This window comes from Hipposideros armiger, unplaced genomic scaffold (assembly GCF_001890085.2).
Source record: "Hipposideros armiger isolate ML-2016 unplaced genomic scaffold, ASM189008v1 scaffold_321, whole genome shotgun sequence".
Taxonomy (NCBI): domain Eukaryota; kingdom Metazoa; phylum Chordata; class Mammalia; order Chiroptera; family Hipposideridae; genus Hipposideros; species Hipposideros armiger.
Genome location: NW_017731671.1, coordinates 2,039,544 through 2,060,442, shown reverse-complemented (window position 1 = coordinate 2,060,442; position 20,899 = coordinate 2,039,544). Strand labels below are relative to the sequence as shown.

Genomic DNA, 20,899 nt, shown 5'->3' with positions numbered 1-20,899 from the left:
ATCAAGTATTAGCTATCTACACAAGAAGGTGTAACACTCGTGGAAAAACGCAAAAAAAAAGGCTACAATGCTATAATGCTTAGAAGGTGTAGCAAGAAACATGTCCAACTTAAAATGCTGGTTGCCATTTAGCATTTTAGAAGGGACTATTTAAATTTCTTACATGGAGAGTGAGAATGTGTAACTTGACACAATGAAAATTTACTTAAAAATGAAGGAGGAGGAGCCTCAGGGCTGCCTGAGGTGTCATCCACTCCCCTTGGGCTCCTGAGCCTGGATGGAAGGTGCTCCTCTCTGGTTTCCTAAGGGGAGCCACTCCCCCCACCCCCACCCCCACAAGGCAGGCCAAGCCCTGCTGTACCTGGTGAATGATTCCAGAGCCAGGTCTCCAGAAGCCCACGCCATACTTGGCACCCGCAGTTGCCAGGAAATTATACACTTCTTGGTTTATGTCCTATTGAGACAAATCAATAACCAGAACGTTAGTAACACAGTTTGCATCTGGGACGACCCTTGCTCATGCCTCCTCCCTCCCAGCCACCTCCCCTGTGACTCTGAAATGCTGGCACCGTGAAGACAGGCCCTCTCCTGGGGGCCTTCGACAAACAAATCCAAATGGGCCTGGTGCTGGCCCACAGTCTCGGCTGGCAGGCCCAGGGGGAAAACAGGGACACAGCCCCAGTTCCGGGACTCCCGGCCCAGGAGTGCGTCCAGAATCAGTTCCTTCTTCCCTGGCTCTCAGTTTCCTTATTTGTGGAAGGAACCGGGCTACCTCATCTCCAAGGGCCCCTCTGGCACTCAGGCCTCCGAGGCCGGCATCAGGGGCACATCACTGCAGAATTGTGGTGCTGCTTCTCCAGCTGAGCCTTGGGTGCTTCCTCCATAATCCTGGGATATCTACCAAATGCCCACTGTGGAAATGGCATCACGCTAAACATGCTCACAGGCCATCCTGAGGGAGAGGGGTATTGTCATCAAGCCCATTTCATAGATGCAAAAGCAGAGGCCCAGAGGTAAAACACCTTGTTGGAGATTCCAGAGTTCAACAGAGAAGTCAGGGCTTGAAACCAGGCCTGTGCAACCTGGAAGCCCAAGAGTTACATTCTAAAGTAAAATAATGCTGCCTCCCTATAGGGAGGAGGACTCTGGACCACATCTCAGAACGCCGAGACCAGCCTCAGGCACGTCCTGGGGGCTCCATACTTAGTAATGTGTTTGATGGGCCCAAATGAAAGACTGTCAAATGGACGATGTTCTAAAATGGAGGTTTCAACAAAACAATGTCTAATTCGAAGGCAGCTTCCTCAGGGGATAGGGCAGGCTTCCCAGCACACTAATGTGAGGCCAGGCTTTATCTGGAAGCCATGGCACAGCCCTGGACAGGTGAGACCCCAGTGACAAAAGGGATGGGACCACAGAGTCCCAAAGGAGGAAGGAGGAAACGAGATCTGCCAGCCTCTGGGCACGGGACAGCCATGCTCTAAGGCAGGCGAGGGGATCACTGCCGGCCCCCCTGGGCCCTTAATAAAACACCCTCAAGACCACACAACCCCTTTCACCTAAACTCCAGACCAAACATGCATCCTTCTGATGGCCCAGGTGAAAGAATGGCAGAACTTGGGTCCCCAGAGCTGCCTCTTTCCGATTAATTATTAATATACCGGCATTTTCATTTAAGTTATAAAACTGGTACCAAGGGCAGGAGGAAAGGCGGTCAGGTGTCTGGGTGCCTGTGCACATGTGTCTGTGCGCGTGGGGGAAGAGGCAGTGGGTGGCCCCAGAGTGCTGGGTGCAGCAGGGTCTCGGCCTGAAACCAGTCGAGATCCTTCTCTGGCTGCTGTGTGACCCTGTGACAGGTCACTCTGCCTCTCTAGGCCCCAACCATGGAAATCTGATTCTCTCCCTCCCGTTGAAACCCTTCAATGGCTCCTAGGAGACTGCCCATGGCCCCCAGGGCCCTGCCTGCACTGCCCCGCAGAGCTCACACCACCTCTCACCACCTCTCCTCCACACACACACAGTTCCAGCCCACAGGCCCACTCCAATTCCACAAATGCATCAATTGCTTCCTGCCCTGGGGCCTTCATATACACTGTTCTCTCTAGAATGTTCTTCCTCGAGTTAACATCAACGAATCTGCTCAGGCCTCAGCTTACATGTCACACCTTCAGAGGCTGTCTTTTCCCGGCCAAAGTCTAAATTAGATGCTTTTTGAGTACTCTCAGAGTCCTGTGCTTTCCCTTCATCTCACACACACACACACACACACACACACACACACACACATTGACAATTACCTATTTATTTGTATAACTGTTTAGCTCTGTCTCCTAGACTACAAGCCAGGAAGGCGGGGCCCAGCTGTCTTGTTCACACCGAATTCCCTAGCACCCAGCAGCGTCTGGCATGTCATTAATGTTCAATAAACATTTGTTAATTAAGTAAATGAGGGAAGGAGCTCTGAAATCCTATGATTTGCTGAATCCCATCTCCTGAAGGCAGATTCTGAACCCATAAAGTAAGGGGAAGGCAGACCTTGACAGTGGTGGCCCTGCTGTGGGCAGTCACCCTGAGGACTGAAGAGGCCCCAGTTCCCGGTCACACCCAGTTCCCGGCCCCACGGGAGCCCCTGTTACCATCGCCCCTGTTAGCAGCCGCTAACATGGAAACCACGGGCCAGAAGCTGGGAAAAACAGCCACTGTACAACCAGGACACAAACCGGCGGGCCAGGGTGGGGAGAAAAGGGCTTGAATGGGAAAGCTGCCCTGAGCGTTTCCCATGGGGCTGAGAGGCTCTCAGAGTTGTGCTGCCCCTGGGAGCCGGAGCACTTTCAATTGCATGCCCCATGCTGTGCCCAGCAGGCTGAGGCTCTGCCAGCATTCAGCTCCTGCCAACAGCCCCCCACAAGGGGTGCCCACTTCCACGGCAGGGGGTGGGGAGGGTGGAGGCTCAGAGCTGGGAGAGACTCGCTGTTGCCAGGAGTGAGCACACACAAAGGTGCCACAGGCAGAGCCTGGGGGTAGGGGCAGGGGCCTGGCTTCATAAGGAGGGCTGGGGGGAATTCGGCGTGGCACACAGCCCCTTCTCCCTTAAGCAAACCTCACAGGAGCAAGCCCCCAAAGGAGGCCAGTCGGTAAGACAGCGCCCTCCAGCGGGAGCCAGGGGTCTGGCCCTAACTGTGCCCCATGCAGCTGTGGGACTTGACTACATGAACTTGGCCACCTCAAACTTACACCATCGCCATCAGCCTACCTCCCTGACAGGATCTTCCAGGGTCAGACAAGAACGTGCGTGAGGGCACACGTTTAACCTACTCTCTAGAGAGCACCGGGCAACATGTATCAGACCTGATGTCTGCATTGTTTTTCTAATATAACAAAGGACCAGACAAAAATACTTGCAGTGTGGTACAATTAAGGATGACTTTGGTTTTTTTAGGCTTTCACTATATTTTCTAACATCTTTACAATGGGCAAATGATACTTTTAGAATTAGAAAAGAGCAAAAACAAACAAAAAAAGACCAAACCAAAGAGCCCCTTAGAATTTGGAGGCCATGCCTAGTTCGAGGGCTTTGCCTCTCGTCTCATGTCACACCCACTGTCCCCCCATGCTACCTTCTGCTCACCTTGGCACGACGCAGGTCTTTCTCACCCCCAAGCTGGGCCTCGATTAAATGGTCACAGTGGATGGTGGATGGCACGGCCACCTTGGGCAGCCCACTGCTGATGAACTGCAGCATGGCCATCTGAGCTGTGGCATCCTGCATGGCCACACGGTCCGGCCGCAGCCTCAGGTATGTCTTGCCCCGCTCGATCTCCTGGTTGGCTGGGTCATCCAGGTGTCCGTACACAATCTTCTCCGAGAGGGTCAGAGGCCGGTTCAACCTGGGAAGAGGGGCGGGGTTGCATGGTACTGTCTGCACAATCCCCTGCCCACCACAGCCAATCCCTCTCTGTGCAAACGGCAGCCCTGACAGAGGGCAGGGAGTGGGGACCCTTCACTCCACGAGAGTGGGAACGAATCGGTCCTGCTCACTGGGGCACCTCCAGCACATGGCACAGCGCCCGGCATTCACTAGGTGCTCCAAAATCACTTGATGAATAAGTGAATGACAATATCACCAGAGGCGGCAGGGTTTTTTTATTTTTTAAGGATATTTGCTTTTTCAACATATTAACTGCTATTATCTGATGAGCATCTATTCCATGTATTTCTCACTGCTTAATCCTCATTGTATCTTTGTCATTTAATAGAACAACCAAGAGGGAATGGAGGCTCAGCAGGGTGCTGTTAACAGCTCAAGTATGCAGTCAGTCTTCACCTTGAACCCTGATTCTCTCCGCGCATGAACATCTCCCCTGTGCTATCCCCTAAGACAGAGGATCCAGGCCAGCACCTCCGACCCAACCTGCCCCGCCCCCACCCACAACCTCCGCCTCAGGTGTCGGAGGCTCCTTACCCTATTCTGCCAAAGCCTCGCTCATTAGCCCCACTTGCTCTCGCCCCATTAAGAGGCATGGCTGCCAGCTCTGAAGAACTGAAACCCACATCACCACCTCTAGCCTCTCACAGGTCCCCCTTTCCGATCCCATTTCCCTGTAGATCCCACCCCTCCCTTCCTCATTAGGGCCAAAATGGCAGTCCAAGTCTGACCCTTGGGAAGGGGCAGCCCCTTCCAGGACTCAACGGCCTCCTTCCCTGCCCCCTGTAGACTGAAGTCAGTGCAGGTCAACTCCCAACCACCCACTCTGAGGCGCCCTGATGGCTACCTGCTGCCCACAGCAGCCCTGCGCCAGCAGCCCTGGCTGGACCTCACACTCCGCCACCCTCCACTCCCGGCTTAGGCCACACGGGAGCCTCGGAGCCTCATGGGAAGGGGCAGAGCTCCACTCACACCCAATAGGCCAAGAAAAGAAAGTATCGGACTAGGAGTCGGAGGCTCTGGGTCTAGACCAGACCCTATTACTAGGCCCACTGTGTAATCAGATAAGCAACTGCCCTTTGCAGGGAGCTCACAACCCATCTCTAACGTCTAGGGCTTCGACTGGAACGAGATAACAGAGAGCACTTACAATAAAACAGCTTTATTGAGGTATAACTGGCATGCAATAAACCACACATATTTAAAGCACACAATTTGATAAGTTTTGACATATGTATATACACCTGTGAAATTATCCCCACAATCAAAATAATGTACACATCCATCACCCCCAAGTTTCCTTGTGCTCGCCCTCCCACCCCATCCCCCGGCAACCACAGATCTGCTGTCACTATAGACTGGTTTTATCACAGCCCTTCCTTTAAGCTCAGCATTGCTCTAAGCACTTTAATGTATATATAATAGCTCATGTTATCCTCACAATACAGATGAGGAAACAAGCACAGCAAGGTGATGAGGTGATGTACCTTGCCCCTGCTCTCTCAGTAACACCTGGGAATGTAGGGGCCCAGCCGTTATCATGATTGTCACCAGGATGACTCTGCTGGGAAAGCAGAGACACTTCCTTCTGCTGGCCTGGGTGCCGCCCCTCACTCCTAACTTTACCTAATCCCTGGAGAGCAAAAGTTCCCTACAGCGCTGGCTCTGTGGGCAACAGCAGAGTAACTAGCATTGGGAAAATCTCTATGGCTCTGCTGTCATGAGAACCCTGCATAAAAATAGTGCCGGCCTGAGGTGCGGCCTGCCCCCTTTTGCGGCAGCATCTCTGAGGCTGGTGTGCAGGCAGTGACTCATTGCGCGGAGCACAGCCCCTCACTCTGGGCCCCAGGGGAGACGAAAAATAGCACACGGGCTTTGAAACTACAGACCTTGACAGCAAATGCCAGAAGTTGTATAAAAAAAGCCTGATGATGACAAAAGACTAAGGATGGGCTCATCATCACATGTCCTTAAGGATTAACTGAGAATGGCAAAATGGGCCCTTTAGGTTCCTCTGTCCCTCTGCTTCACCAAACACAGAGCCGTACCCAGGGACAGAACTGGGTCCCTCCTGTCATGGACACAGGGTGGAGGGAGAGCCCCCTGTAAGTCCCCTGGCCTTCTGAAACTTTTTTAAGTCTATTTTAATCCACTGGTGTCTTTCTAGAATAGCCTCATTCTGGCCTTCTCTATCTCAGGGTTTCTCAACCGTGGCACCGCTGACAGTTTGAGCCGGTGAACCTGTGCTGTGGGGCCATCTTCTGCACTGTAGGATGTCCAGTAGCATTCCTGACCTCTACCCACTAGATGACAGTAAACCCCACCCCACTCTGAGTTATGACACCCAAAAATGTCTCCAGGCATTTCTCCCAGTGCACAAAATCGACACCCCACCCCCACCCCAAGTGAGAACCCCTGTTCTGTGGCAACAATGAAAACGGAACATCCCTTATCTGTACTGATCTGGAAAATGCTGAAAGCTATTGGATTTTCTGGTTCACACAGGGTTATAATAAATTTTTTAAAAAGAAATTTTTTTTGGGTTAATTTTACTGATATATTTAAAACCAAAAAAATCCCCAGTGCCTCAGAGGGCAGTTTGGGTTAATTTTTAAAGCAGGGACTAAAAGGTGACTATTACTCTTTGTCAAGTTGTCTCAAAGCAAACTTCTGTTAACCTCCTCCCGAGCACGGTGAAGAGCAAGGCGGACGTGCTTTGCAAACTGAAGCAAAGTCCATCATTTCCCCACTGAGCTGCGGTCTGAGAGCGCCAAGAATAACGAAAATGTTGTTTCCTGGGGGAAAAATATTGGAACAAGGGCCCATAGCAATGGGGACAGTGGTTTGCCATCCTGACTACACAAGAGAACCAGCTGGGGAGCTGGCCAGCGCTCCCCACATTTTGATGAAGGGAGGCCGCTGGGCTGCAGATTCTGTGGGTCTGGGCAGGGCCTGAGGTTCTGCACTGCTGACAGCTCCCAGGGCACGTCCACGTTGCTGATCCGTGGACATTTTGAGGAGTAAGGCCCACACCACCTGAATCAGAATCGCTGGGAAAGGGGCCCCCTGCTGGTGGTTTGAAAAGCTTCCCAGGTGGTTCTAACATGCAGCCTAGATGAAACCCGTAGGGATGCTGGAGCTGACACTGGAGGCACTGGGGCCAGACAGGCCTGGGCTTGAGTTTGAGGCAAGCTATTTCCCTAACCTTATACTCGATTTTCTTACCTGCAAATGGGGAGGGGGGTGTAACAACAACCTACAGAGGCTGAAGAATAGAAATCCCGAATGGAAGTGCTTGGACCAACTGGACACGTAGGTATTAATAGCTCCTATGAGTACGGCCACCCTTGAAGAACACAGGTCCTTACTACAATCAGGTGAAGCACGCTGCAGGCTGCTGGAGATGAAGACTAACACAGCCCCGACCCTGAGAACAGAAGTCAGGACACCAGGAAGGGGGCAAACAGTGGCAAGAGGCGTGTGGCTAGGAGCTAGAGCACTGGACTAGGGCACGGGGACAAGGCCCCACCACTCACTCACTGTGTGGCCTTAGGTGAGGTGCTTCTCCACCTGGGCCTGTCCCCTGGCTGTAAAATGGATATACTTATGTGTGCTCTCACTTATTCCCCAGGTCACTGTCCCCAGGTGGGAAGTTCCAGGAGCAGGATCCTTCTGATGCCAGCATCTAGCCCTCCATCTGACACACAGGACAGCAGTGCAAAGATGGCTGCCATTTTACCAAAAGGAGGCCCCCCAGAAAGATATGCTCTCCTCTGGGTCTACGCACTACAGAGGAAACACAGATATTTCTCCGGCCACTGGGCCTGGTGGATCCCAGAGCAACAGGCCCAGGGTCAGCAGTCTGTCCTGGAAAGGGTGCCGGGGAAGGGCAGGCCACAGCACCAGTCTCAGAGATCTTCCCTATGGCCATGTCACCAGGCTTCTTGATAACAGCTTTTTCCCTGGCAGAGAGGGCAGAAGGTCCACCACCAACCTGGAAGGCCTTTCCTCAGCAGGGACCTCTGTACTAAATGCCCTGATCCTGCCAACATCATCATCCTGCTTCGTGAGGCACCTCCCCAATGCCTGAAAGTGGGAGGTCACAGAAGCGGCCCCTCTGGCCGTCTCCACAGCTCAGCCCAGCAGCCTTACCGTTTGCGGACAATGTTAATGTTCTTCTCTAGCAGGTCATAGCGGATGTACTCATTGGGCTCAAAGTGGCTCATGGCCACCTTGGCCCGTTGGCACAGGACTGAGGCCACATGGTACTGCCGCACACCCAGGGCTTTCTGCAAAAAGGAAGACAACAGCAACGGTCAATGGAGGACTTCGGGTGGTCCACCCCTGAGGGACAGCTCAGGGTGGCGAAAAACTGAGAAATTACTGTCACGAGCGAGTCAGTGACTGCAGCCTCAGTTTCCTCATCTGAGGCATAGGGATGACACAGCAGCCACAGGAACACAGCTTGTGGTAGCAGAAAGGGCAAGGGATTTGTAGTCACAATTGCTGGGATCAAAGTCAAGTTCTTTCAACTGAAGAAAACCCCTCCATCATTTGAGTCCCAGGGGAGATGGGGAATGGGCTATAACCAGCTCTGGTGATCACACGGTTACTGGGAAGGTTAAATGCAAACATATGTGAAAGCTCTCATTAAGCTGTAAATCGGAGCTGCTTTTCTACCTGCACTGTAAGTTCCTTGAGGGTTAGGATCAAGCTTTGTCTTATCTCTGTATCTAGACTACTGGCATATATTATAGAGATTCAATACAGAACTGTTGAATAGACGGAAGAATTAATGGGGAAAACCCCCGTGCATGAGCTCTGGATGGTTCTCATCCCTTCCACAAGTGCCTAACTCACCTTCCCTTGAACCTGCAGCAGCCTTACTTGTTTTTGTGCTTTTTGGGGTTTTTTTTTAGCTGAGCCATCCTGCTACCTGTTGACAGCTCAGCTTGGGCCGGGAATCAAACCGGCGACCCTGTTGCAGCCTTACTTCTGATGGAGAGAAAGTAGCATGGGCAAGCTTATGGGACCTCCGAGGCTAGGTCATAAGAAAGACAACTTCTGCCTGGCTCTCTCTTCCTTCCACTGCTCTGGGGTAAAACAGTCACCATGTTAAGACACTGAAGCAGTCCTGGGAGAGGCCCACCTGGAGAGGAATTGCGGCCTCTTGCCAATAACCAGTACTGCCTTGCCAGATGTGTGAGCACGCACTCTTGCGAGTGGCCCAGCCCCAGCATTCAGCCAACCGCATCCTGGCCGACATCTGCATGGCAACTACTTGAGTGACCAGGAGCCAGAACCACCCAGCCAAACCGCTCCCAAATTCCTGAACCACAGAAACTGAGAGAGAAATGTTTATTGTTGTTTTAAGCCTCCGGGTTTGGGGACAACAATCTGTTATGAAGGGACAGATAAATGATTGTCATGACAGGGCCTGTGTTCGTTAATTTTAAACTGTGGATGACATCCTTCACAGGGTACACTGTGACCCGGGAAGAATAAATGAACCCAAAGAAATGACAGAGGGAAAAGAACCGCTGCTTCCCTCTTAGGTGGTGTTCCCCATTTCGGGGGTCATACCTTCAGGCAAGGACAAGGCACAGCTCAAGCCACTGCTCCAGGCTCCCTTCTTCTTTTTTTTTTTTTTTAATTGGGAAATTAGGGGGAGGGGAACAGCGTTGGGGGATCAGGGAAGGGGAACAGATAGGTAGACAAATTGCTGTTTTGTTCTTCAGTCTAGTTGTGGAGGACGTCGCTTCACTGGCCCAAGTTGGCACCATCATTGCGCTCTTCCCGGGCAAGGCAGATCAGTCACCGGCTTCTGGGCGGCCACTCACTGCGGCTGCTGGTCGCTCACGCTGGCTGCTGGCTACACACGGTAGCCCATGGCAACCCACTGCAGCTTCACTGCAGCCTACGCCGTCGCCAGCGACTCACGGCAGCCCAGCTCCAGGTCGAGCTGTTGTTCATCATCTTAGCTGTAGAGGGCGAGCGTCACTGGCCAACAATGTGGGATCCGAACCGCAGCCCTGATGCTCAGAGCCGGCGTCCCAAGCGAGCTCTTAACCAGCTGAGCCACTCGGCCAGCCCTCCAGGCTCCCTTCTTTGTGTCACCTGGACATATAAATCCAAACCCTGCCAACCTCAGCATCTGAACCAATACAAGTGCACAGTTGCCACTGCCTGTTCAGGTCACCCAGTGGTGACAGCAAACCCCATCAGAAACAGCACCCCCAACCACTACCCACCTATTCGCCACAACAGGAGTGAGCTCCCCATGCAGACTTCAGCCCCACTTAGTCTCCGGTTCAAAACCCAAAGGATCCTCCCTTTCTGCCTCACGGGGCAGGGGTGAAGAGCCCACCAGGGACACATCACAGGACGTCCAACAGCCTGTGCCAGGAAGAATGCAGGACACTGCAGCTGATGCCACAACCTGCCACGACTCCGGGGACGCCTGGGCTTCAGTCTGGCACGTCACTTACTATCAGAGTCATCTTGGGCAATTCACCCTCCTAAAGGCTCATTTCCATACAGAGCTGTTGCGAGGAAGGGGGGACACAAAGTGCCCAGCGACACAGTTTCTGGTCTTACCCCTGTGCATTTATCAGCACACCCACTGTTTTTCACACAAGCTGCCCTGCAACTGGCTTTTGTCATGTGTTAATGGATCTTATACATCTTTCCAATGTCTATACGCAGATCTATTACTTTCTTTTTGTAAATTAACCTCCCACCCCCTTCCGAATCTGCTCTTTGTCTAGGTAACTCCCAGTGATCCTTCAAATTCCAAATTTTCACTTTCTCAGATAATCATTCTTCTTTTCAAAATACTTGTTTTTATTTCTCAGTTACAGTGGACATGTGATTTTACATTAGTTTCAGACATACAACACAGTGATTAGACATTTATATAACTTACAAAGTAGTCACCCCAATAAATCTAGTACTCATCTACTCTGCCAGCTTGACTGGGAAGCCTCAGGGAATTATTCTTGAACTCCCAGCCCAATCAGAGCCTATTATACATTCCCACTTATTACTTCTTGACATTCATGTGTGGGAGCTGTCTCCACTAGTTTGTAAGCTTCCACTAGTTTGTAAGCTTCCGCTAGGGGAGGAATTGTGTCTGTTTACTTGTAACTAAATTCCCCATGCCTGAACACCAGGCCTGACACACAGGAGGTGCTCCATAACTATCAGTAAACCACAACAATGAACGTTTCTTCTACTTTACCAGCCAGCTCTTTCCTATTGAGTGGGGTTAAACACAGAGCAGGTTCGGTTAACCTTGTGAGAGCAAACTGTTCACAAGACAAATCAATAATTTACCAGTCTCAGATGCTTTGGGTTAGAGTGCAAACAGGTTCAACATTTTTGAATGACAACAAGGCACTACCTATTAAAATGTAAAATACTTGGACAGTAGTCCCCTCTTATCCGCAATTTCTTCACTGTCATTCTCTCTGTTCCAGCTCCCTCCTACCACCAAACCTTACTCATTCATTTATTTATTCATCTGTCCACCCATCAAATAGTTATTGAGGGACTATGGGTGCCAGGCACTGTTTAAGTACTGGGGATACAGCAATGAACAAAATGATCCAACACTCCCTGCCCTCTTGGGACTGACATTCTGGGAGGTTAAAGGGGGGACCACGGGGAGACAGACAAGTAGAGACAGAGAAACAAGTAAAACCTCAATCAGATGTTGGTGTCAGGAGAGGTAATGAAGCAGGAGCGATGGGAAAGGGAGCCAGGGGGTGGGAAGCTACAGTTTAAAATAGGATAGTTGGGAAAGGCTTCAATGAGAGGGCGACACTGAACAATGACCTGACAAAAGGTGCAATGCAAGCCTGGGGAAATGGAGAGTTAGTGTCTAATGGGGACAGAGTTTCGGTTTGAGAAGATGAACAAGTCCTGGAGATGGATGGTAGAATGGCACAACACGAAAGCACTTAATGCTCTGAACTGTGTACTTAAAAGTGATGAAAATGGTAAATTAAAAAAAATTTTTAAATATAAGGGGAAGGGAAAAAAGAACAGCAAGGAGTCCAGTGTGGCCAGAGCAGAATAAACAAGGGGGAGTGCGGGAGAGATAAGATGAAGAGGGAGCAGAGAGTCACACTGTACAGGACCTCGTAGAATATGGTCAAGATTCTGGACTTCACTCTGAAGGGAATGAAAAGCTAGTGGAGAAGTCTGAACAGGGATCACATGATCCGACTTATTTACAAGTATCATTCTGGCTGCTGAATGTAGAAGAGAGCGGGGAGACCAGGCAGGAGGCCAGCGCCATAGCCCAGGGAAAGATGATGGCGACCTGGGCACAGTCGCAGCGGAGGAGGTGGCAGGAAGGGGTTGCAGTCTGGGTCTATAGTGAAGGTAGAACAGGGTTTGCTGGCAAATTGGCCAAGGGACATGAGAGAAGAGTCAAGAATATCCCTGCGGTCCTGGGCTTGAGGAACTGGAAGAATGAAGTTGCTAGAAACTGACATGGGGAAGGCAGCAGAAGAGCAGGCTTGGGCTTGAGATCAGGAGTTTGGTTATGAACTGCTGCCTGCCTGACACCCAAGAGGAGACATGTTAAGTAGGCAGCTGGGTTCTCATTCTAGGTCTCGTGCCTCTAGAGCAGGGGTCGGCAAACTGCGGCTCGCGAGCCACATGCGGCTCTCTGGGTACGTTCCGTCTCAAAAGTTTGCCGACCCCTGGAAAAGCCAATCCTGTCCCTCACAACAATTTAAAAATTATTCAAGAGCCATAAATATATTTTTACATGATCACTATTATGTGAATAATATCCTTTAAAAATCTTATAAATGAAACTATGATAGTTTTATTTCCATTTTCAATTTTACTTCAGAGACACACGTACGTACCCAAAGAACCGCATGTGGCTCGTGAGCCACAGTTTGCTGACCCCTGGCGGCTCTTCCATCTCGAAAGTTTGCCGACTCCTGCTCTAGACTCCTGCTCTAGCACTTTGCTCATTAAATGGCTCACATAAAATCATAGATCATCAGAGCCCAAGGTGACCCCAGGTCACCAATACATTCTTTGCCAGATGGAGAAATGAATGTCCAAGGTCACAAACCTAGTTAACAGCAGTTTGGAGCAGAACTCAAGCCCTTCAATCCTCAAGTCAATGCTTTTTCTACCATGTTAGCTCCCTAATTTAAACTAAGGTGTTGCTGATTCATTAAGCAAATGGACTTTGTGCTGTGGTGCCTGAATTAATGAGTAAGCAAGACAGACAGTCCCTGCCCTTGCTGAGCTTACAGCTTTGTAGAGAAGACAGAAATCAAGTAATTGCTCAAGGGACTATGTAAGAGAAAGCAAGGTTAAGCAGCTATAACAGTATAATGCTAGAGCAGCTACTCTAGATTGAGGAAAGAGCTTCTCCAAGAAAGTGATATTTAATCTGAGAGCTGAAACATTACTGAGTTAGCCAGGCATATTGAATGAGGCTTAGGGGAAGGCATCCGGGGAGCCTGGCAGGCAGAGAGAATGGCATGTGCAAAGGTCCTGAGGCAGGAAAGCACTTGTAATTGAAAAAAAAAGAGAAAGCCAGCTTGGCGTGAGCAAAGTGCAGTGAAAATGGCAAAATATAAGGCTAAGAGGTAAAATGGAGCCAGGCTGTCAGGAGGGACCTTGTAGGTGTAGGATAAAAGCACCCTGAGTCTGGATGGAACACCAGAGGGTGAGAGGCCTCTGAGGAGCTACGAGGCCATCTCCCACTTGCCTCCTTATCTCCAGTCATGAAATAGTTTTTCTCACCTCCCAGGATCTGATGAGGTATGGAGCTTTCTGCTCTGGACCCTTCAGACTAGCGCTGCAGAATATAAGCCCACTTAGCTGCAACCGGGCACCCACACCTGCAGTGCAGTTATCAGCTCCTTTTGTTTTGGTGCCGTCCTCTTGGGTCTGTGGGACTAGGACCCAGGGAGCTGGCACCTTTGGCCTATTCCTCTTTGCACTCTGTGTGTAAGTAATGAACTGTCTGAATATGAAAGTGGCCTATTGTACCTTTTCCAGTCCAATCAGTCAGGCTTTGGCCTCATTTTGTGCATGTGAGCTTCACAGTAGGACATGTTCAATGGTTAACTTGACCCCAAAAGCAACGGGAAGCCACTGAAGTGGGATCATGACAAGATCAGATTTGCATGAAAAAAACCTCACTGGGGCTGCGATGCAGATAATTCGGGTGGGGGGGGGTTTACGTTGATGGCGACTTATCACTTAGCCTCTTTCCTAGAAACACATTTGTATTTTGACACTTGAGCGCCTATTCTGAGCCAAACAACAGGACACAGACACCAAAAGAGCAAGAGAGTCCCTACACTAATCTACCTCAGTCTGGCCAAGATCGGCAGTAATTGCAACCCACTGTGACCTATGGGAAGAAGGGGGCTCACACGGGGCAGGAGCGCAGCAGAGGGAACAGTGAACTCGGCTTGGAACACCCACGCAGGGCTCCCCTGAGCAGGGCTGTGGAGGGTATACAGGAGTTTGCAAGGCGCTCAGAGAGGACAGGCAGTATGTAAAAAGACACAGAATCATCAAGCGAAGTGGACAGGAGCTACAAATCTCCCAAAATGGTGGTAGGTCAAAGACAAAGCAGGAAATGGTGGAAGGTCAGGCTGGAAAGCCAGCAGGGCCGGGGAGGGTGTGGTTCACCATCCCCAAACTTGAATTATAACCTGTGGTTTACAAGAGGCAACATGGCACAGTGGAAAGAACTTAGATCTAGCTCCAAAGTCCAGCTCTACCATTTACTAGTTATGTGACCTCCAACAGGCCTCCCCTTTGAACAGTTTCCTCATTTGGAAAAAGGGAATAACACCTACTGTATTATGTAAGGTATGAAATGACATGAATGGATCCCAAAGAATAGCAATTATTATGTTAAATGCTACAAGCAGGTTTTTTAAAAATAGCATTTACTGGGTGTTTTTCCCTCCCATTTTAAAAAGTAGGACATATTTCATGGAGAAAACTTAGAAAATACATAAAACACAATTTCACAACTCCCTGAAGCCCACTCAGGGATACCTACCATCATGCCCCCCTCCACCAGACTCCCTGGGCTGATGCCAGGTACCTGGTGGTATATAACGCTCACTGATTCTAAGAGAGGCACCAAACACTGGCTCCATAATGTTAATCAGCTTAACAATAACCCACAGCCTTCGGACCAACTACACTGGCTCCATAATAAATCTACCACTCCCCACAGTCCCTGCCACCGCAGTACCCACTGCACCCTCACTGAACAGTTGTCATGGCTGAGGTTTCCAAGCAAAGACAATGGTAATAATAATAATTAGTAGTAGTAATATTTAATACTTTCTATTGGGTGCCAAATTATAAGCACTTTACATGGATGAAGGCCCTACTGTATTTGAGCACCACTTTACAGATGAGGAAACTGAGGCTGGAGAAGGCTAGTGACTTGTCCACGGTCTCCATAGAGAGTAGTAATGCCAGCGTTCAAACAGTCTGGCTCTAAAGCCCAAACACTGAACCCTCCAGGTGTCTCCTGGCAATTCTAAGTACTGATCTGGACACGAATGAATTAAAGAAATCATATAAAATCAAAATGGACTCGATGCCAACCTTTTAACAGTGGCTATCCCTGGAGGGTGAAATTATGGAGAACTCTGAACTTTTCATATTTATGTAATTGTGAACCTTGAATACTGCACATACATCAGAATCAGAATCAGAAAAAAATTTTAAAGAAATATGAATTTCTACAATTTGTGGTCTACTTCAGGTTGTTAAAAAACAAATAATAAAGGCAGCTTTTTTAAAAAGAACATGAATTTTACCCCATTTTACAAAAGTGATTGGAAAAATTTTAAAGATTTACAACACAAAGTGTTAGCAAGGGCTGGGGGAAAGAGTAATCTCAGTCTGCTATTAGCGAACGCTAGTGAAGTCCTCTCAGTGGGATACATTGTGACCTAGTGACTCCATTTCTCCACATTAACCCCTACCATACGTGGGCACAAGAAGACAGCTACCAGAACACTCCCTGTACCATTAAGTGAAATATTTTAAAAATTACAAACAGCTTAAACGTCCATGTAATTTTTTTTTTTTTTAAGATTTTTATTGGGGAATTGGGGGATAGGAACAGCGCTCGGGAATTGAGGGAAGGGGCACAGAAAAGTTGCTGTCCTTTTGTTCTTCAGTCTGGTTGTAGAGGACGTTGCTTCACTGGCCCAAGTTGGCACCATCATTGCACTCTTCCCGGGCGAGGCAGATCAGTCGCCGGCTTCTGGATCGCTGCTCACACTGGCTGCCTGCCACTCACGGTAGCTCACAGTAGCCCACTGCAGCAGGGGCTGCAGCCTACGCTGTCGTCGGCGACTCACAGCAGCCCAGCTCCAGGCTGAGCTGTTGTTCAGAATTTTAGCTGTAGAGGGCGGTGTCACTAGCCCTCATATGTGGGATCCGAACCGGGGCCCTCTGGCGTCCCAAGCCAGCTCTTCACAACGCGCCACTCAGCCGGCCCCCATGTAATTTTTTAAAAGTTACGTTTTTATCCATTCTGTGGAATATTGTACAACACTTTAGGAAAAATCCCCAAGATTCATTAAATTACAGGTAAAATGCACAACACAGGGCTTGAACACTCTGTATTTCTATCAAAGGCTGGTAGAAAAGGATTTTAGCAGTCAGCAAGGTTCAGATATTTGTAAGGATGTTCTCATTGCTACTTGTATGATTATAAATGCATGTATTATTGTACATGTTTTTTATTTGGATTGTAAAACTTTAAAAACATTGGAAGGAAATTTACCAAACTGTTAACAGTGGTTACCTCTGGGTGGTGGTGGGATATGACAAATAATTACAGGTAATTTTTTATGATAGTCTTTATACTTCTGTATTTTCCAAGTTTCCTACAATAGGTACCTTTATAAAAAAGAAAAAGGGTAAGAAATTTTAATGTAAAAATATTACTGAGTCTCATATTATGCTGACCGCTGTGATTGGGATATGAGAAGTTCAGATCAGTATTATTTAAATAAGAATGATGATTTGGGCACATGTAAAAAATAACTTCCTGGGGTTTTGTTTTTGTTTCCTAACTCCAAAAGTAAAACTCAGTGCTCAGTTTGACCTGGCCTGAGGGCCCCGAGACATTCCTGAGTCCACCGGTAAGGCCATCCAACCCAGATGTCACCACAGCTAGGAAAAGGTAAAACTTTTTCCCATACTTGGAGTCCAAGTCACAGGCCTTGTGAAATTCCCCTGGGCAAAAATACCAGGCCCTCATCTATTAGAGAGACTTTCACTATGGCCTCAGCCTCCACTTTGTCAGGAACAAAGGGGACTAGGGCGGCCTCAAGGCAGAAAACCTAAGGCCAAAAAGCTCATTTTCTTCCAGAAAGCCTATTCCACTACTGGAAGGCTCTAACATTTTACAATAACAAACACTTCTTAGATAGACTGAACTCAAACAGGCCGGACAGATTCTAGTGTTGCAGACCTGGACTCAAATCCCAACTCTGTCCCCGACAAGCTGTGTAACCTTGTGTGATTTTATTAAACCCCCTATAAACATCACTTTTCTCATCTGTAAGCGGGGTTAACACCTTCACAGGCTGCAGTGAGGATTGAAGGAGAGTACCTATGTGAAAGTACCCAACCCAGCGCCTGGCACTCGCTAGGCCTCACTTCCTGGCCCTGCCCTTTGGAACCCAATCAAATGAACTTGGCCACTCTTCCACACTTGAGCCCTTCAAATTGTTGAAAACTTTAATTATGTGTTCTCCACTCTAAGCATCCCTATAGCATTTCCTCTGCTATCAAACAACTCCCTGATTCTACACTTGGGTGGGGATCTCCCATCAGGGTGATCAGTAACCAGCTGCCCTCAATCCTGTTTTAGAGTAAATAGCAGTTAGCCGCCACACCGCTCTGTGTCAAGGACTGTGGTAAACCTTGCTGTACAGAGGTCAGCCTCCCTAACTACCTCAGAGACAGGAAGTGGTCCGCCCAAAGTCACTGAGCTGGGAACCCGCTGAGCCCATGCCCTTCTCGTCATGCTGTGGACACTGTCTTCCAACCTGTGCTCGGGCCCAGCAGCCTCCAGGTGGGCTCAGTCCTCCCCAGGGGCTCTCATTCCCAACTCCTGAACCAGAGTGTCCCTGGAAGAGCCTGGTTCCTGGTTCTGGTAGGGCCCCCTCCCTTGCTGGATGGGATACAAATCTTAGGGCTCCCAAGGAGTAATGAAGGCTCTGCTGACACAGGACATACTCTGAAGGGAGGAACAAAGCCAAAGTGGACCCCACTGGGGAGCCAGGCCAGAAAGGAAAAAAAAACGAAATGAATGAAAAATAAAAAAAGAAGTAAAACTGTGCCAGGCAAGATCACAAAGGCTACCTTATGTCATCCTCCCAACAACTGTGCCAAGTGGGACTTTTACAGGTCAGTGTGCTCCTTTAGATAAGAAAATGGAGACTTAGACAAACGAGAAAGTCAATTCCACTAAAATGTCAGCTCCATGAGGACAGAAAACATATCTGTTCTGGTCACCACTGTACACTCAGAGCCCAGGACAATGTCTGACACACAGCAGTTGGTCACGGAATACTTGGTGCTGGATCGATGGAGGCAGAGCCATGATTTGAATACAAGTCTCTTCATCATGCTTTCAAATTCAAGTTGTGAGTGTCCCTGACAGGGGCTGTGCTGAGCCATCAGTGCCTGTTCAGATCTGGCCAAAGCATATGGGAAACGGGTCCACCCGTGGCATGTCACATGCACACCCTCTCAGGACTCTGGCCTCCCCACCTGGCCAAGGTCAGACATGCTGCTCTCTCTTCCCAAAGACAAGAGTGGTCTCTCTTCCCGTGGGACCACTTGAACCCAGGGAATAGTCCAAACCAGAGGAACTGACATCATCTCAGGCTGCAGGCCAGCCTGGCTGGGCCAGTCTGACCTGTCCATTTGTGAAGCATGGCATCCACCAGCGCTGCCTTAGGGAACCACGTGTCCGTGGGCACGAGCATTCAGAGCAAGTGAGCTGTCCAAACAAGCTGGGCTCCTGAAGGATGCCTGGTCTCTTGAGGCAGCTGCTTCAGCAAGAAAGTCACCAGCCCCATTCTGACGTGTCAAGTGCCATTGCAGAAACACTCCAAACTCAGTGCCAAGTCACAGAAAGGGCACCCACTCTACAGCTGGATAGAACTGGCTTAGAATCTCAGCTCCCCTAGTTATGGGACCTGAGACACGATTCGTCACCTCTCTGAGCCTCAGTTTCCTCTTCTGTAAAATAGGGCAAAAGAGCAGGGATTTTGTGAAGATTAGAAAGAATGTATTGCTTGGAAATGCAGATAAAAAAGTCTGTAATGGTAAATATAAAATTCCTATCAGTGATTGCCTCTGGGGGCTGTAATGGAGAGACGGGAGGGGAGCTTTTATGAATATATTGCATTCTTCAAGGAAAAAAATATGAAAAGTGCAGAGCTCAATGGCTGGGTTCCTAGCAGGCATTCACTAAATATAAGCTGCTATTATTACTCATTTCTCCCAGGAGAATGAGATGCTGCCACGGACACATTGCCCACCTGTGTCCTGGAGAACTGTGGGCTGCTGTTTCCCACTACGCCCTCTACTCCCTCCAAAGACCAGGACACCAAAGACTAGGAGCCCCAGAGCAGGTCCCAGGCACCAGGACAACACATCTCAGAACTGAAATGGGACTGGAAAGGTCTCATTTATCCACTCATTCTGCAGACCCGGTCCAGTGGTGGGGAACACACTACATTATGAGGCAGCGCATTTCATAAGCAGGATGACTTTCAGGCCAAGTGGGTAAGACTCCTGGCTCCTCTGACGATGCCCCTCAACAGCCTTCAGGTTCACAGCTCTTAGCAACTAGCTGCCTAGCCCCCCTTCCTAGCAGGGGAGCCTCAGGTGGGCTGTCTAGGTGGATAACACAGGAATGCACGTCAGCCAACACCCTTCTGAGAAGAAGCACCTTCCCACACCTCCACGGCTTCTAGCAATTTTCTCCCACCCCTGGTAGGCGATGCCTGGCACCTCTCCTAAGAATCCAACACTAAACAATTCCTTCCTGCCAGAAGGCAATCAACTAGCTTGGTTGCTATGCAACTAACTGGCATGCACACAAGTGAGGCAGTCCTTTCCAGAGGCTTGGAAAGGAGGCAGGGAGCTTCTCTCTCCAAGTCACAGCCTCTAATGGGCTCCCAGGCAGTAGGGGGTTCCTTTAAGGAATCAGCTGATCCCTTCACTCATCTATCTAGTTCTCCTTTGCTGCTGACCCAGCAGCAGACTCCAGGCACGCTGAGAACTGCATGCCAAGCCTCTAGCTCTGCACCAGCGCACTTAGAAGAGTGAAGGGCATCCTTGACAAGCTCAAGAGGCAGCCTGTGACGCTGACCCGCAGCTCAGCCTCTCCCTCTCAAGCTCTGCAGGTATTTGGAGCAGAAGGCATTCACGGCCCCAAACAGACATACATCCAAACAGGGCGTGGAGCCAACAGAACTGGGTCCCCTCTATCTAGCCGACTTTACAGAGATCCAGTTTCCACTGCTACCTCCCGGGGAGGATTCTGGGAAACAGTCTGGCTGGGCGGTAGAAAGCCTGCCTTCTGCAGTCAAACAAATCTGCATCCAAAATCTGGCTGTGCTGCACACAAGCTGTGACCTCAGGCAAGCATTTAACCTATCTCGGGGTCTCAGTTTCATCCTCGTGAAAACGGGCTAATAATACGGACTTCTTAGGATGGTTGTGAAGGACAAACGAGGCAGTATTTGTGAAACAACACCTAGTTCAGTGACTGAGGCAGCAGCCTGACTTAACACAACCACAACATCCAAGTTCCCGGATGGTCCAGTCTGGAGTTAGCTGCCCCCCAGCACAAGGCCATTCCCCTTGCTTCAGCCCAGTGTATTAGTTAAAAAGTGGCTTCCTCACCAGCACACAAGCTCT

At 49.5% G+C, this 20,899-nt stretch overlaps 2 protein-coding genes across 3 annotated transcripts in view; one reads left to right on the top strand and one right to left on the bottom strand.

The window, feature by feature from the left end:
• Positions 1–7,888, top strand: part of POLR3H (RNA polymerase III subunit H) — a 34,625-nt gene extending 26,737 nt beyond the window's left edge. For both annotated transcript variants that reach the window (XM_019660551.1, XM_019660550.1), the window contains exon 4: positions 7,557–7,888. In XM_019660551.1, the coding sequence (XP_019516096.1) occupies positions 7,557–7,873 (317 nt within the window). In that variant the 3' untranslated portion in view covers positions 7,874–7,888. The remainder of the gene's footprint in view (positions 1–7,556) is intronic.
• The window catches only part of ACO2 (aconitase 2), a 41,509-nt gene that overhangs the window by 14,111 nt on the left and 6,499 nt on the right, over positions 1–20,899 (bottom strand). Inside the window, exons 2-4 of the mRNA XM_019660549.1 lie at positions 8,078–8,214; positions 3,629–3,887; positions 362–454 (exon numbers count right to left, since the gene is read on the bottom strand). Of these exons, the coding sequence (XP_019516094.1) occupies positions 362–454; positions 3,629–3,887; positions 8,078–8,214 (489 nt within the window). The remainder of the gene's footprint in view (positions 1–361; positions 455–3,628; positions 3,888–8,077; positions 8,215–20,899) is intronic.